This window comes from Pelophylax lessonae (assembly GCF_965119305.1).
Source record: "Pelophylax lessonae genome assembly, chromosome: 5".
NCBI classification, from domain to species: domain Eukaryota; kingdom Metazoa; phylum Chordata; class Amphibia; order Anura; family Ranidae; genus Pelophylax; species Pelophylax lessonae.
In genome coordinates, this window is record NC_138772.1 from 74,056,841 (window position 1) to 74,074,964 (window position 18,124).

The window sequence follows — 18,124 nt, forward strand, 5'->3', positions numbered from 1 at the left end:
TATAGATAAAAAAAAAAAAAAAAACATTATTAATACATTTTTCCCTTTTTTTTATAAGTGATCACATTCCCTCTCTTCTTAGCTGCATAACAGCTGGGTGGGGAGAAGCACACTGAGCTTCCCAATAAATGGCTGTGCAGTAGGGGCATGTCAGGACAAGTCTGATCATTGTAGGAGAGTTGAAGCATAGCTAGAGAACTTACCATGATGTGTTCCCCTGCATAGTGTGGTCCATTTTTAATAGGAAAGGAAGGGGACTGGCAGGAACACCAGGGATTTCACATAAAGGAAGCAAAACAAAGAGAACAGGATACTTTCTCATACAAGTATATGGCACAGCAGGCACATATCAGGATGTGAAGAGTTGGGGTAACAAATGATTTAAATACCACTGGCCATTATTGAACCCAGAAGCGGGAGGTGCTGCATAGCTGAATTGATGAGTCTGTGGGGGGACAGCACCAGAAAGTGGGAAAGTATAGAACTGGAGCCGTTGAAACATTGCATCGATTTTACTTTACTTGCATGAATCTGCCCCATTTGATTCCCTTTTAAGCAGTACATTTAATATTTCTTTGGCATCTGCTTTCCTGAGTCGATGCAAACACTTGCAAACATTACTGATGAAGGGGGAGCCATGTGCTGCCCCTGAAACAAGTTGGCTGTTTGTGGCTCATTAATCCCATTTGGACTCCTTTATGGATTGAATCTAGTATCCTGGCAATATTTAAGCTCTTAATGATGTTCCTTGGTACCTACTGGAGGGTACCCCTGATTGCAAGTGAGCTGCCCAACTACAGACACTCTGTATAATAAGTACAGAAAATCCAGTGCATCTCAGATGTATCTCTTTTTTCTTTTTGGGAACTGGGTGGGAAGGAATATGGAATCCAGATTGTATTTAAATGCTTAAACTGAAATTTGGCTTTATATAATTTCATTGTAGGGGGGCTGTATATTTTATATAGCTAAAAACTTGAAAATCAGGTAGGGCCTGCGCACCCTTGTCACTACAAACCAATTAACAGTTATCTTACCTCAACATCTTTCTTTAGTTTCTCCTGAAACATCTTTTTGTTGTCCTCATCAATGTAGATTTTCTGACCATCGTTTATGAAATCGTTATCTTTGTACGTTGGCAGCTCTTTGGCCTGGAGAAAACACAGGACAAGCATTGAATGGACTTGACTTCCTATAGCTGAGGTTTTTGGTTACTTCTTAGTGGTCACAGGTGAAGAACGCCATTTAAAGTGGTTGTAAACCCTTACATATACCCAGTGAAGTGACTGGCCTCAGGTGATACGCAGAGATGAAAACATTGCTCCTACATACGTTGTACTTGTTTATCTGTAGTCATCTACAGCCTCCAGGGGAAGTGCTGCCACAGATGTCTCCTCAGTTTTGTATGTATCTTTGGCAGAACACCCCATAAAATCTATTTGTCTTGGTATAGATTTCCGAGAAGGACTCAGATTTCACACAGCCCTTGTTTTCTAGAAATGAACTGAGGACTGAAAATCACTTTCCAACCCTTCCATTTCAATCCTATGAGCAAAAGAGCAGCAGGGAAAATTTACTTGGCCACCAGAAATGTGCTGTCATATGTGCCAGGCTGTTTATTTACATGTTGCCAAAGAGGCAACGTAAGCTACCTGCTGCCTATTTTGCCATTTGTCCGACTGAAGTAAACTGTGTATGCGCAAGATGTTACAGAGAATCATCCCAGTGAAGGTGGATAGATTCAAGGAAATGAATGATAGCTGAATCATCTGCACTTACTGAAGATGTCTAAGGGAGTAACACTGGGCAGTGTCTAGAAATGGGATATCTTTAACCACTTAAGCCCCGGAAGATTTTACCCCCTTCCTGACCAGGGCTTTTTTTTGCGATTCGGCACTGCGTGACTTTAACGGACAATTGCGCGGTCGTGCGATGCTGTACCTAAACGAATTTGATGTCCTTTTTTTGCCACAAACAGAGCTTTCTTTTGGTGGTATTTGATCACCTGTGCGATTTTTACTTTTTGCGCTATAAACAAAAAGAAGGCGTCAATTTTGCAAAAATAATATTTTTCACATTTATATGAAATTCCCCAAAAAAATTATGTAAAAATCTAATTTTTTTAACATTTTTGGCCAATTTGTTTTCTGCTACATATGTTTGGTAAAAAAAAAAAAAATTGCAAAAAGCGTATTTTGATTGGCTTGCGCAAAAGTTATTGCGTTTACTAACTAAGGGAAAGATTTCTGTCATTTTTGGTGTTTTTTTTTAACGCGTAATGGCGGCGATCTGCGATTTTTTTGCGGTACTGCGACATTGCGGCGGACAGATCGACCCTTGACTGACATTTTTGACACTTTTGGGGTTACCAGTGACATTACTGCAGTAATCAGTGCTATACATATGCACTGTTACTGCAAAATGACACTGGCAGTGAAGGGGTTAACTTTATTGGGGAAGGAGGGGTTAAGTGTGTCCCTAGGGGCGTGCTTCTAACTGTGATTGGACATGGCTACTGGTGTAGGAACAGTGGTCAAAGGTCCTACATAGTAGAACCATATGATCTCCATTCCTACACAGGGGAGAATGACAGGCGGCTTGTTTACATCAGCCGCCTGCCTTTCTCCCTTCACGGCGGATGATCGCAAGTGACCGGCGGACACCGGGTCCGCCGGTCACACGCACGGACTTCCCAGGGAACGAGCCGGGGTGGGCGGGCGCGCGCTCGCCCGCTATTGGCTCACAAGGAAGTGACAGGCTAGTGACGTACCAGTATGTCACTTTGCCTGGCCGGGGCTGATCGCCGCAGTAGATGTACTTGTGGCGGTTGGCAACCGGTTAATATATAAAGCATCCACATAGATTGGTGAGTTTACTTTAAATAGAAAAAATGAATAAAATGGTGTTTTTGGGAGTTTAGTTCCTCTTTAAGAATAAAAGTCAATAGGCTCTCAGGATTCAGGTCACAAAAGAGTGAAGTCAGAACTTCTAATCTGAGAACTTGTTCCAGGTGAGTACCTCAGAAATACTGAATCAGAAAGAGCCAGGCAACTAGCATTTTCAGCAAAGAGCAGCAATGGCAGCCTACATGTTCTCGCAGTACAGATTTTCTTCAAAATAATATCCAGCTTTACAATTTTATTTAACAAGGTTATGTGACCATGAAACGCATCTAACTTCAGGATTGCAACTTTCCCTTTCAAGCGATGGGTAGAACAACATTGGGAAAATAGGATGAAATTAAAGGATCAGGGAAACCATAAAGCGCATTTTACTGCGATGTTCCATCCAACAGGAATGTGGCTTGTCTGTAATCATCTTTTTTTCTTCCTTCTATTCCCCACTGAGCAGCTAACTTCTTATGTCCTGGCAGCCTGCCCAGACTGTCAGTGCTAAAAAAGAACTAAGCTGGACTAGAACCACTAATTTTATACCATATTGGTGCTGCCGCTCCTCTATGAAAAGAGTGGCCACCAGAGAGCCTTCCTTCTCACATGGAGGGGAAGAGTAATCTGTCTGAGCTCCGGGCTCCTGACGGATGACCTATCAATGAACAATGAATCTTCTCGGGGATGGAGAATGTCAAAATAGATGCAAGAATGTGACAATTGTTGGGGGTCAGTGAAGATGAAGAGGACGACGGCTGCAGTAGGACATGGCCTGACACACAATGCTAGGCTTATTGAGCCACACAAGGCCTCGCAACTTCTGACAGAGCTGGGCTTCAAAGAGCATCCAGATTCTGTCGCCTTTCATAGCTCTATAGCAGAAATGAAAACAGAGAAGAAATTGAGGGACTACCATTGTTACCATGTACCGTTTAGGAGATATTTACCTTACATGCAGCCAGTGACGTCACTGGCGCATGCGCTCTGAAGGAACGGGCGCTGGTGCCGTTTCTTCAGAGCCCCGTCCCGTGACTGTCGGCTCCCGCACGCGTGCGCGGAAGTAACGTCACTGCGGCTCCGGCCAATCAGATGGCCTGATGCCGCGATCCCGGAAGACGGGCTACTGGACATGTCGCCCGTCATACAGGTAAGCGGGCGGCACGGCGGGGGCTCGTTCTAAGGTAAGTATTTCATAATGAGCTAGTATGCGATGCATACTAGCTCATTATGCGTTTCTCTTACAGGTTGCAAAAAAAAAAAATAAGTTGTAGGGGGTTTACAACCTCTTTAAGATGCTCTACAGGGCACATCTGTAATGCATTGTTTATTGGGTTTGGAAACGGTTAAAAATGATATAACTACATAATGAGAAATTTATAAGCAAACAGGTTCTTGGTGTGGTTGGGACTTAAAAGGAATAGGAGTAAACCAGGGTGAAGCACAGCAGAAGCTTCCTCAAACAGAAGGTAACTACAACTGGCCTTGCAGTAGAGTTTTGATCAAAACAGGTTTCCAAAAAATGTGATTATTTACAAGGTAAAAAGGGCAGATTCAACAATCGGTTTTCGAAGGATGGAAACTTTTTGTCGAATCTAATGGAAACTAAAGAATTTCTAATTGTTGAATTTGCTCCCGGCCAAGAAAAATCATAACTAGTCTTATGCGCATGAAGAGGCAATCCAGAAGCAGACCAATCCTTCTACAAAAATTGAGAGATTGATGTGGTACTTGAAAAGTCATTCAAAATTAGTCAAGCCCAGGAAGGCACTATCAATAGGTTAGGTGAGCAATTTTTATATTTTCTCATTTGAAAATTTTAATTAAATTCTGCAGGTGTAAAGCAGCTCAAAGCGCAACTCCACCTTTGTTGAGGAAAAAAAACATTCCTATTTGAGTGATCTATGTACATTGCAAGGATTATAACAACCTTTGTTGCAGATTCCTACCTTTTGTTATTCTTAAGAAATTACGGTTTGCTCCTCTGTGCTAAGTGGGTCTAATGGGAGTGGTTTCATAATTATCAATCAGCTGTGCAGCTGCAGAGCACCAATGAGGAAATCTGCTGGGCCTGCACCCCTTTAGAGGTGTTGCTATTGGGAGTATCTCACCAAAAATGACATTCTAGTTGAAGGGGATGCCAGAAATCTGACTTTTATCTTTTACAGACTTCTGGGAAAATCAGTGAGCCAATCACACAAGCAGTAAATGATGTTTCTGGGATGTGGTCAGTATACATTCTGTGTACAGAACACCTCCAGGTAGCCATATTGCATTGCATTTTCAGAATATTACAGTGGCTGCAGATTGAAAAGGAAAAGTTATTTTAAAAAACATTCCATTACAATGTGACTTGTGTCGCAATTGTATACGCTATATTATTCTCATATTGCCCAGCCTCCTCCTCCCTCCCTCCCTCTATGACAATTGGATATACAAAAAAAGCAGAAAGAAAAATGCAAGTCCTATGGAACTCTTTACACTGGTCAGTTGCGGCTCTGTTGCGCTTTTCAAAGTCCTGCAAGCTGCATTTTTGGTGCATATTTGATATGGTAAAAAAGCAGCAAAAATGCACCTCCCAATTGAAATGAAAAAAAGAACGCATTAAATGTGCAGCAAAAACGTGATCACGGTTAAGTTTTCAATGCGTTTGAGTCACACGTCCTTTTTTTACAGATGCAACATGCTGGTTTTCCAGCATATCTGCACATGCTCACGCCCCCCCTGCGCATGCGTAAGGAAGGCTTTTATGGAAACTCCAATACTTTACTGTCTTTGGGCATGCATAGATGTGCCAAAGGGTTCCACCAGTATCCGGGCAGAGCCTTTTGGCACATCTGTGCATGAGCCATAAATGGCAGCACCGATGCTATACAAAAGGGCAATGAAGTTTCTCTTAAGGTCTCATTTCCAAAACAAATCCACTAAACAAATTTTATTTCTCATTTCATGGCTTGGTAAGGAAAATAGGGTGAAGATCCAATGCGTGAGAATGGAAAGGATACTAAACTCTCATAAAGGGGCTCAAATTGCTTGGATTTCAGTCTGTAGTGACACTAAATCCTAGTACACAAGATTTGAATATTGGAAAATTATCGTTTTTCGATATCTCCCTATCGAAAATAAAGAGGTTACTAAAGTTAGGTACATTTTCTTTTGTCAGGATACAACTTTGGAAGTGATGTAATGTGTTGTATTGTATTGTAACATTCTTTCATTTCCAAGCATGCGTGGTCTTGGTCAGTGGTCTCCAAACTGTGGTCTGGGGGCCAGATGTGGCCCTTTGCTTGCTTTTATCTGGCTGTTGGGGCACTATTTCATTCACTGATACCAACAAAAGGGCATAATTCCCCCCACTGACATCAATGAAGGGACACAATTTCTCCAAATGACACCAACAATGGGGCACAATCTCTCCCAATGACACCAACGATGGGGCACAATTTCTCCCAATAGCACCAACGATAGGGCACAATTTCTCCCAATGACACAAATGATGAGGCACATTTCTTCCCACTGACACCAATGATGGGGCAGAATTCCTCTCACTGACACCAATAATGGGGCACAATTCCTCTCAGTGACAATAATGGGCACAATTACTCCCAATGAAACAAACTTTGGGGCATTTATTTTATCCCACATCGGGATCTTTTCTACAGTGGCCACAGTCCAGTCCCCCCTAAGGTCTGAAGGACGGTAAACCGGTCCTTTTGTTTAGGAACTTTGGAGACCCCTGGTGTTAGTCTTTTCCGATTTTGTGAGGAAGAATACTGTACGGATTAAAATTTGTTTGCTCTGGTATCGTACAAGAAAACTTTGTTTGTCCCTTAGGATAATTTCACATGAACTACCATGATTGGCTCTCGAAAGCTGTGTACTAATGATCAGATTATAGAACGATCTCTTCAGAAGCAGTGTTTTTCGTCCAATTTTCTGAAAAGGTCCTCCACCTGCACATCATTATGGCCAGGCTCAGCGCTAAAGCTGCCAATGATGGTGACTATATGTGTAACAATCAAATTGAGTGCTTACAATGTTACAGAATTAGCAAAAAGTCATTATTTCTAAACATTACAACTGACCTTACCCTATCGATTATACTGCAATTTTAATGAAGCTTGCAGCAATAAAATTCACGAATGTTTAGATCAATATTTAGCTTAAAAGGCTAGTTTAAATTGACGATCGACTGGTCTTAATGTGAACCTGTGTTGCACTTTCACAAGGTTGATTCATTTTAAAACCTGATCAGAACTGATCACTTATGCATGCTATCAGACTGTGAATGATGAGTTTAAACTTGTCTGGTGATCAAATCTATGGGCAATCCGTAACATTCTTGTTCTGAGATATTGTTTTTTAGATTTTACAATCGCATTCATGCAGTATTTTTTTCAGTAAAAGTATTTTTATTATTCGGCCACAACTGAAAAAAATGGATTTTTGTAAGATCTTACCGTAAAATCCTTTTCTCTTAAGCTCATTGACAGACGTAGTCTTCTTGATTCTCAAGAGCTGGGTTATGTTGTCTCCGCAGGAGTAGGACTAGGCAGAAAGACAAAACGTTCTGGCTCCACCTTAGGGGCAGTCCCTGAGGGTATATCCTCCCTCTCTCTGCTACAGGGAATCAGTTCTGTTCTAAAGCAGTAACAGAGAATTTAACCCAACCCAACTCAATGATAGAGGGGCGGGTACTACGTCTGTCAATGAGCTTAAGAGAAAAGGATTTTACGGTAAGATCGTACAAAAATCCATTTTTCTCTATCGCTCATTGACAGACGTAGTCTTCTTGATTCTCAAGAGCTGGGACATCCAGAAGCAGTGCCACAAATGAGGGGTGGGATTGACAAAATCAAATCCAATCTAGAAGGCCCAACCGGTGCCAAACTAGAAGTTTTAAAGGCTCATTATAAACAAAGAATGAGACTAAAAGAAAAATTTCCAACGGAAAAAAACCCTCGAGGTAGACCACTGGTCTCCTCAAATTGCGGCCTGCAAAACCTTGCGGCCAAACGAGGCATCAGATGATGCCATTACATCAACTTTATAATGTTTTGTAAAGGTATGCACCGACGACCAGGTAGCCGCCTTGCACACCTGGACCACTGACGCCTGATGGCGAAAGGCCCATGACGCACTAAGCGCCCGAGTGGAGTGCGCCTTAACAGGGAACGGGGGCTCCCGACCCTTAATAGAATAAGCCTGTACTACCGTCTGTCTGATCCATCTGGAAATGGTCGCGGCAGATGCAGGCAACCCCTTTTTGGGTCCATCCGGGATCACAAAAAGTGAATCCGTCTTGCGAAACGAGTCTGTCGTTTTCAAGTATACCCTGATCGCCCGGACCACATCCAAGGAGTGTAAAGCAAACTCCCGAAGATGACTGGGCTTAGGACACAGGGAAGGTAACACAATTTCTTCATTCAGATGAAATTCTGAAACTACTTTTGGTAGGAAGGATGGATTCGGACGAAGAACCACCTTATCTCTATGAACCACCAGATATGGTGAACGACAAGATAATGCGGCCAGTTCTGACACCCTGCGTGCAGAAGTAATAGCCACCAAGAAGGCCACCTTCTGGGACAACGTAGGTAGAGGAATCTCCCTAATATCTTCAAAGGGAGGTTTCTGAAGAACCGACAACACTAAATTAAGATCCCAGGGGGGTAACGGCGCATGCACTGGCGGAGCCAGATGTCGCACCCCCTGGATGAAATTCCGCACCAAGGAATGAGTAGCCAAAGGCTTCTGAAAGAAGATAGCTAATGCTGAGACCTGACCCTTGATAGTACTCAAGGCCAGTTTCTGCTCAACCCCTTGTTGCAGAAAAGCTAATATTCGACTAATCGAATAAGACCGAGGACGGAACCCCAAAAGGTTCACACCATGCAATGTAGGACTTCCATGTGCGATGATAAATCTTTCTGGAAATCGCTTTCCTTGCTTCAACTAGAGTAGGAATAACTGAAGCTGACAAACCTTTGTCCTTCAGCACCTGGGTCTCAATAGCCAGGCCGTTAAAGCCAGCGATCGTAAAGCAGGATGGAAGATCGGTCCCTGAGACAGTAGGTCCTCCCTGAGAGGAAGTCTCCACGGGACGTCCGCCACCAGTCTGACCACGTCGGCGTACCAAGCTCGACGAGGCCAGTCCGGAGCTACCAGAATTACTGGAATTCCTTCCTCCTCTATCCTGCGAAGAAGTCTTGGCAGTAACGCGAGAGGAGGGAAGGCATACATTAGCTGGTATTGCCCCCACGGGGCAATCAGTGCGTCTGCGGTCTCTGCTAGAGGATCGTGGGAGCGAGCCATGAATCTCTGAACTTTCCTGTTGAATCGTGATGCCAACAGATCCACATCCGGGGTGCCCCACCGTAGGCACAACTGGTGGAAAACGTCTGGATGGAGGGACCATTCCCCCTGATCCAGAGTCTGACGGCTGAGATAATCTGCCTGCCAATGCTCCACCCCCGGAATGAACACCGCAGAGATCGCTGGAACAAATCGTTCCGCCCAGCGAAGAATGCAAGCCACTTCTTTGGCCGCTCGGACACTCTTGGTGCCCCCCTGGTGATTGACATAAGCCACGGCCGTGGCATTGTCCGACTGGATCCGAACCGGGCTGCCCTGGAGCTGCTCGGTCCAGTGAATCAGACAAAGTCTGATCGCTCTCAGTTCCAATACATTTATCGGCAACTTGGATTCTTCCGGGGACCAAAGTCCCTGGACAGATAACTGACCGAGAATTCCTCCCCATCCCGATAGACTGGCATCCGTGGTCACTATCGTCCAATATATTGGCAGAAATGACTTTCCCTGGCTGAGCATCGGAGACCGAAGCCACCAGACCAGAGACTCTCTGGTCTGTTTGCTCAATCGGATCTGATTGTCCAGGGATTTCGGATTCCGATTCCATCTGAGAAGAATCTCTTGCTGAAGAATTCGGGTATGGGACTGGGCAAATGGGACTGCTTCGAAGGAAGCCACCATCAACCCCAGAACCCTCATGCAAGTCCGAAGGGAAGACCAGCTGTTGGATAGTAACAACTGGACTGCTGATTGAATCTTTCGGAGTTTCCCTACCGGAAGGAAAACTCTTGTCTCGACTGTGTCTAGAATTAGACCCAGATATTCGAGCCTCTGGGTGGGAACCAGAAATGACTTTTGCTGGTTCACCAGCCACCCGAATTCCTGTAAAGAAATCATAGTAATTTCTATGTTTTGTAGCAAGGTCTGAGGAGACTCTGCATGAAGCAGAAGATCGTCTAGGTAACCAAGAATCGATATGCCTCTTTGGCGCAGTAGTGCCAACATTGGGGCCAACACCTTCGTGAAGACCCGAGGAGCCGTGGCGAGACCGAAAGGTAACGCCACAAACTGATAGTGGTTCTCTTCTACGGAAAAGCGTAGAAACCGCTGATGTCCTGCGAAAATGGGAATGTGAAGATATGCGTCCTTGATGTCTATGGACGCTAGGACATCCCCTGGATGCAGGAAGGCTGCTACTGTGCGAATGGACTCCATTCTGAATCTTCTTATGTTGACAAAAGAATTGAGTGCCCTTAAGTCCAGAATTGGATGCACTTTTCCCTCTTTCCTGGGTATTGTAAATAGGTTTGAATAAAACCCTTGAAAACATTCTGTCCAAGGAACGTGGACTACCACTCCTTGTTGTAGTAAATCTGTGACTGCTCTCCGCAGATCTTCTAAACGATCCGGGGATAGTCGGATATTGGAAGGGAAGAATCGCGCCGGTGGGAGAGATCGAAACTCGATCTTGTACCCTGACCTTATGACTTTGCAAACCCATCTGTCTGGGATTCTGGAAAGCCATGGATCCGGGAACCGGCGAAGACGTCCCCCCACCCCAGTTATGGGTGGGGGCGCACCTTCAGGCTTTGGACAGTTTATCTTCAGGTCTGGAGGGGGCGGGCTTTTGCTTGCCCGACCAACGACCCCTGACGCCTCCTGCAGGAGCTTTGGAGGACTTAATTTTTTCACCCGCGGGACGAAAAAACCTCTTGTGAGCAGAAAAAGAAGGCCCTCGTCTTTGACGAGTCCCTTTACCTTTAAAATTTTGCGGTAAAAAGGTGCTCTTTCCACCCGTGAGATCCTTAATGATCTCATCTAAGTTGGCTCCAAATAGACGCTCTCCTAAAAAGGGGATATTAGCCAATGCTTTTTTGGAACCTTGGTCGGCTAACCAACCTTTTAGCCACAGTGTACGCCTGAGAACCACTGCTGAGACTGATGCTCGCGCCAATAATGGAGTGGCGTCTAACGCCGCATCACACACAAACTGTAACCCCTGTATCATTTGTTCCAACAAATCTGATACCGCCTGAGGGACCTCTTCTAAGTCCCGGCGTAACCACTTGGTCCATTCAGTTACAGCCTGCGAAACCAGACCAATAGCAATTATTGGTCTGAAAGCTGATCCAATCAAGGTAAACATGGTGCGAGACATAGCTTCTATCTTGCGATCCACTGGATCTTTAAAAGACGGAGCGTCTTCTAGAGGAATAACCGTGGCTTTATTCAATCTAGCAATTGGTGAATCCACCACAGGTGGTTCTGTCCATTTCTTAATGAGGGTTTCCTCAAACGGATAACGCCTGTTAATGCGTTTAGAAATAGTAAAAGTGCGTTTTGGCAGACGCCATTCTTCTTCGATTGGATTGCCAAAACATTTGGGCAATGGAAAAACCTTCGCCACTTTGATGCGTTTTTTTTAGTCCCAAAAGGGATTTCAGTTTCAGCTATTTCCGATGGAATACCCTGTAATCTTAAGGTTTCTTGAACAGATACAATGAGTGCGTTTACCAACGCTTCCTCTCGGGCTATGGCTGATGCCGAAACATCCTCCTCGCTGTCTGAAGAGACAGGACCCGAGACACCAATCCCAGATGAAGTACCTGCAACTGCAGAAATAGGCTCAGAGTCTGAATCAGAGGTTTCAGATAATAAGGGGTTAGGCGGGAGTCGCTTTCTTGCGCCCTGTCCCTGACAAGCCACTTCCACCCGGGACACAAAAGTTTCCATAATAGCTGACAATGATTCAATTGTCAGTGGGGTGCTGGAGGATCCTGCAGACCCCTCGAGGGGATCCGGAGGAGATACATGAGTGGCAGGGTCCATGTTAATTCAGGACACCTTTGCCAGCAAAAACAAAAAAACTTTTTTTTTTCTTTTTTTTTGTGTGTCTCCCCCTAGCGCAATAGCGCCCCTCAGAGAACCTGCTTCTCGATCCCACAGAGAGAGAGAGAGAGGGACCCCCAAGGCTCACCAACCGATGCAGTGAAGTTTCCAACCAACTGCAGTCAGCGTCTGTCTTTTACAGACTGGAAGGAGCTGTTGCTTTTTCCCGGGTAGAAGGACGTGGCTCCGCCCCCTGTGTACGCCTTCCGGCGTTCCCAGCTCTCCACGAGGTAGCTGGGCTCACGAAACATGGCCGCCCCCATAGAAGAGACATAAGACTCCAAAAACATGGCGGCCGGCGTGACCTGAGGACATACATGCACTAGGTCTACGGCAAAATGGCAGCGGACCGCCGAAATCGTTTTCCCAGCACATCCACCTGCATCTCTGCTAAGTGGCGATATATGGATCTACAGGAGATACACTACAAATAAGGTAGGATTATAGCTCCTATGTCTGCTGTAATGTTACAGTCTGCTGGGTAGAGTGTTAGCTCTCAAACCAAGTCCACTTCCTACAAACACATGCTGTATTTACAAGGGGGACTTTTTAGTATCAGATATATACTGACCATATATGGAGGGGCCCATAATTCATACTGCCTCATAACGAGGAAAGAAAAAAGGGAACGTTTACTCACCATACCAAACCGACAGGCACCCTCTCTTCACAATACCCTCTCCACCGGGGTGGGGGGTTGTGGACCACTCCGGACGCCTCGACTCTCTGGTTCCTGGCGTCCAAGCGAGACTTAACTCGCAAGGTCAGTCCCTCCACTGGGACTCCGTCGCGGCCGACCCAGCGCGGAGCTCTGGTCTGCACGCGCTCGTAGGCAGAAACCGGGGTGACCACTGGATCTCAACATCCAGCCCGTCGCCCGGCCCCGCATACTTACTTGAATGTGTCGCGGCCGACCAAGCGCAATGCAATGGTCTGCGAGCGCTCGTAGGCCGGCTGGGGTGACCACAAGTGTCGCCCAGTCCGGCATTTTTGCTTGAAGATCTCACAGGAAAAACACTGGAGAAAAACTACCTAAAAAATGTCTTTTTCTAAAGAAAAAAGTCTTGCCAGGACCAAAAGATCCCAGCAAGGGACTTAGGTCCTTACTCCTGACTAGACAGAAAAAAACTGATTCCCTGTAGCAGAGAGAGGGAGGATATACCCTCAGGGACTGCCCCTAAGGTGGAGCCAGAACGTTTTGTCTTTCTGCCTAGTCCTACTCCTGCGGAGACAACATAACCCAGCTCTTGAGAATCAAGAAGACTACGTCTGTCAATGAGCGATAGAGAAATTGGATTTTTGGACTTACCGTAAAATCAATTTCTCTGATGCTCATTAACGGACACAGCTCCTGATCTTTAGGACCATTGGGTTAAACTGCACCCTACAGGAGTAGGGTACTAGGCAGAAAAAGACTCTGGCTACGCCTATGGGCAGTTCCAGGGGGTATACTTCCTCTCTCTGTTATAGTTTTGTCAGAAGAATTACAACTCCACAGAGGGCTGGGTGCTGTGTTCGTCAACAAACATCAGATAAATGGATTTTACTGTAAGTCAAAAATCCCATTTACTCTTTCGTTCATTGGCGGACAAAGACCCTGATCTTCATGACCATTGGGATGTCCCAAAGCAGTGTTAAACATGAGGTGTTAGATTTCCAAGGCTAAACAGTAGCAAACCAGGCAACAGGAGCTTAACCAAAAACAACTGGAGCCTACCTGAAAAAAACAATACACCCTCAAAGAGGATCAGGTCCCCTAAACAGAACCTTGCAAAACTTTGCGGCCAAAAGAAGCATTCGCCGATGCCAACACATCCCCTTTATATAACTTTGTGAAAGTGTTCACTGACAACCAGGTGGCCGCTTTGGCCTGTGTGACTGACGCCTGATGATGGAAGGCCCAAAAGCACTAAGTGCCCGAGAAGAGTGCGCCTTGACAGGGAAAGGAGGAACCGGACACCTGATGGAATAGGCCTGAATAACCTTCTGTCTGATCCATCTGGAAATGGTCGCAGAGGAAGCAGACAATCCTCTCCAAAGCCCATCGGTGAGCACAAATAGTGAGTTTGGCTTCCTAAAAGACTCCATAGCTGCCAGATACCGGCCAATTGCCCAGACCACATCCAAGGCATGTAAGGCAATTTCCTTAGGATGTTTTGGCCTGGGACACAGGGAAGGCAACACAATGTCTTTATTCAAATGAAAATCAGAGACAACCTTTGGGAGGAACAACGAACAGGGGCGAAGAACCACAACGACACGATAACACCGCCAGTTTCGACACCCTGCACGCAGAGGTGATAGCCACCAAAAAAGCCACCTTCTGAGACAGCATAAGCAAGGGAATCTCTGGAAGGTTCTCAAAGGGAGGCTTCTGGAGGACCGAAAGCACCAAATTGAGGTCCCAAGGCAGCAACGGAGACCAAATGTCGGACTCATGAAAAAAGGTACGCACCAGGGAGTGTGTGGCCAAGGGTCGTTGGAAAAAGACCGCCAAAGCAGACACCTGGCCCTTGACAGTACTCAAGGCCAATTTCTGTTCAACCCCCCCGCTGAAGGAAGGTCAAGATCTGAGCCACTGAGAAGGAGCAAGGATGAACCTCAAGAGACTCACAACCCACAATGTACATCTTTCATGTACAATGGTATATCTTCCTAGAAGTAGATTTCCTAGCTTTTAACAGCGTTGGAATCACTGACCATCAAAGCAAGCGACTGTAAAGCAGGATGGAAGATTGGTCCTTGGGATAGCAGATCCTCCATGAGAGGAAGCTTCCAAAGAACATTGGCGACCAGCTGCACCAGATCGGCGTACCAAGCCCGGTGAGGCAAGTCCGGAGCCACTAAGATGACTGGAATTCCTTCTGCCTTGATACTACGTAGAAGTCTTGGCAGAAGCTTGAGAGGAGAGAAGGTGTTAGATGATACTGACCCCACGGGGCCACCAGTGCGGCTGCGGCATCCGGCAGAGGTTCCCACAACCGAGCCTTAAACCTCTGCATGTTTCTGTTGAGTCGAGATGCTAACATATCCACCTTGGGGATGCCCCACTGGAGACACAGCTGATGAAACCCCTCTGGATGAAGGGACCACTCCCCTTGGTTCAATGCCTGCCAAGTGAGGTAACCTGCCTGCGAGTTTTCCACCCTGGGAATGTGTACGGCAGAGAGGGCTGGAACAAACTGTTCTGCCCACCTTAGAATGCCAGCTACCTCCAGAGCCGTCAGGACACTTTGTGCCCCCTTGGTGACTGACATAAGCCAAGGCCCCCTTGGTGACTGCCATAAGCCGTGGCGATTGAATGCGCACTGGACATCCCTGAAGATGATCCGTCCAATGGTCCAGGCACAGTCTGAACGCTCAGAGTTCCAAGACATTGATTGGTAGTATGGACTCTTCCAGTGTCCAGGTCCCCTAAGCAGAATTTTTGCCGAGGACGCCTCCCCAGCCGGACAGGCTGGCATCCATCGTGACCACTGTTCAATACAAGGGGAGGAAGGATTTGCCCAGCCGAAGAGCCAGAGAGCTAAGCCACAATATCAGGGGCTCCTTCGTTCCCCGGCTCAGCCAGAGCTGATCGTTCAGAAACTGCAGAGCCTTGTCCCATTTGGCCAGAATCTCCCTTTGCAGGGACCTCGTATGGAACTGTGCAAAAGGAACCGCGTCGAAGGTAGACACCATCAGACCCAGCACCCGCATGCAAGTCCGGAGTGATGACCATCTGCTTGACAGCAGGAGACGAATTGCAGCCTGCAATTTTTGGAGTTTGTCCAGAAGAAGGAGCACTGTGGCTACTAAGGCCGAGTCCAGAGTCAGACCCAGACAGTCCAGCTTTGTGGACTGAACCAGAGCAGACTTCTGAAAATTCAGAATCCAGCCGAACTCCCTCAGAGTTCGTATGGTGATTTTGAGGTTTTCCACCAGAGCAGTTGGAGACTGCTTGCAGAAGGAGGTCGTCTAAGTAGCCTAGTACCGCAATCCCCCGTTGGCGTAACAATGCTAACATCGGGCTAACACATTTGTAAAGCAGATATTGGAATGTGAAGGAACGCATCCTTAATGTCAATAGAGGCAAGTAAATCCCCCTGATGCAGAGATGCCACCACCGTGCGAATGGACTCCATCCTGAACCTTTGTATCCACACAAAGCAGTTCAGTGCCTTGAGGTCCAGGATTGGACGCACATTGGCTTTCTTCCTGGGAACTGTAAACCGGTTTGAGTAAAAACCCTGAAATTGGAAGCGGGAAAATTAGCCCTTGAAGTAACAGGTCTTGTAGCCGGACCGATGGCTTTGTGGACCCACTTGTCTTGTACCAGGAAAGTCCACGGGTCCGGAAACAAGCAAAGACGTCCCCCCACCCCCCGATACGGGTGAGGGCCCACCTAGATAAGCCCGTTAGATAAGCCAGCTCTTGGCTTGCCAGACCAAGTTCGTTTGGATCCTCCAGAGGAGGCCCTGAGAAGGCCCAGCCTTCGAGCCCTTGTCAGTCGACCCTGAGGGACGAAAAAACGTATGAGCCGAGAAGGAGGGTCCAGGTCTACCATGAGGGTCCTTGTCCCTAGTAGCATGTGGAAGAAAAGTACTCTTTCCACCTTTGAGACCTTTAATGATGTCATCCAGGGTAGCCCTAAACAGGCGATCTCCTTGAAAGGGGAGATCAGTCAAGGCCTTTTTAGAAGTCTGGTCCGCAGACCAGCATTTAAGCCAAAAGACAGGCCAAAGGACCACTGCCGAAACAGAGAGCTGAGCCACTAGGGGAGCCGCATCCAAAGAGGCATCACAGCCAAGTTGCAGCCACTGAACCAGCTGGTCCGTCAGCTCAGCAAAAGGCTGGGGGAGCTGTTCTCCCTCCAGGTCACAGCGTAAAAGCTTAGCCCACACTCTGTAAGAGTTTGCGACACCAGGGCAATGGTGAATACCGGCCTCAGTTGCGAACCAGCCAGATTGTGCATATTGCGGGCCACAGCCTCCGCCTTCCTGTCAGTCGGATCCTTAACCTGCCTAGCGGTATCCCCGAGCATGACTCGGGGGGATTTTCCATGCTGTTATCGGTATCCCCGAGTCACGCTCGGGGTGGATGTGCAGAGCGCGCAGCGGTGTCTTACTTTCTCCTGGCGATCCAGCGATGATCTCCCATTGCTGTGATCGCCAGCCATCTGAGATCCCCGCTGCTCGTCTGTCCTCCGTCGGTGTGATGACTTCCTAGTTCCGATCCCTGCAGCAGCAATGCTGCATGGGAGTGGAACTAGGGAGGGAAATTCAAACGTTGAACGTTTCACAAAACACAAACACACACATAACATTTATATTATATTATATATATATATATATATATATATACACACATATACATACACACATATATATATATATATATATATATATACACATATAAATATATATATAACGCATGAATTATAATCTAATCAATAATATAATTTTATTATAATATATATATATATATATATATATATATAAAATAAAATTATATTGTTGATTCGATTATAATTCATGCGTTTTGTGTTTCAAATTTATCACATCTGGGATGTCTACTAGAGTCTTGTTTTGGTCAGGTTTAAGTCAGTAATTACTAAGAATTGTAGGCCTATAATACATAACGCCAAATTTCCATGAAAAAAATTGTACCGCTTTTGGTACAGAATTCCTGACATAATCATACCGCCAGGGAGGTTAAAGGCCGGGGACTCTTCAACCGGAACCATGGTTGCCTTGTTCAATCTGGAAACCGGAGGGTCCACTAACGGTGGAACAGTTCACTTCTTAACAAGGGACTCCTCGTAGGGGTAATGCCTAATAAATCGCTTAGGGACCTCAAGGGGACGCTTTGGTCATCCCCACTCTTTAGCGACAATTCTGCCAAAATAGGCGGGGAAAGGAAACACCTTCACCACTCTAGATGGCTTTTTAATAGATGGCTTCGTCGCAGGTGCAGCTGCGTTCTCCATCTTCAAGATCGCATGCACATATATAATCACTGCTTCCCCCAGTGCCTTTTCGTGCACATTTGCAGGAATC

At 46.2% G+C, this 18,124-nt stretch overlaps 1 protein-coding gene across 1 annotated transcript in view; it reads right to left on the reverse strand.

Annotated features, from left to right (window-relative positions):
- LOC309555875 (phosphatidylinositol 5-phosphate 4-kinase type-2 alpha) overlaps positions 1–18,124 on the reverse strand; it is a 256,610-nt gene that overhangs the window by 11,697 nt on the left and 226,789 nt on the right. Inside the window, exon 9 of the mRNA XM_082258043.1 lies at positions 1,038–1,151. Coding sequence (XP_082114169.1) covers positions 1,038–1,151 — 114 coding nt within the window. The remainder of the gene's footprint in view (positions 1–1,037; positions 1,152–18,124) is intronic.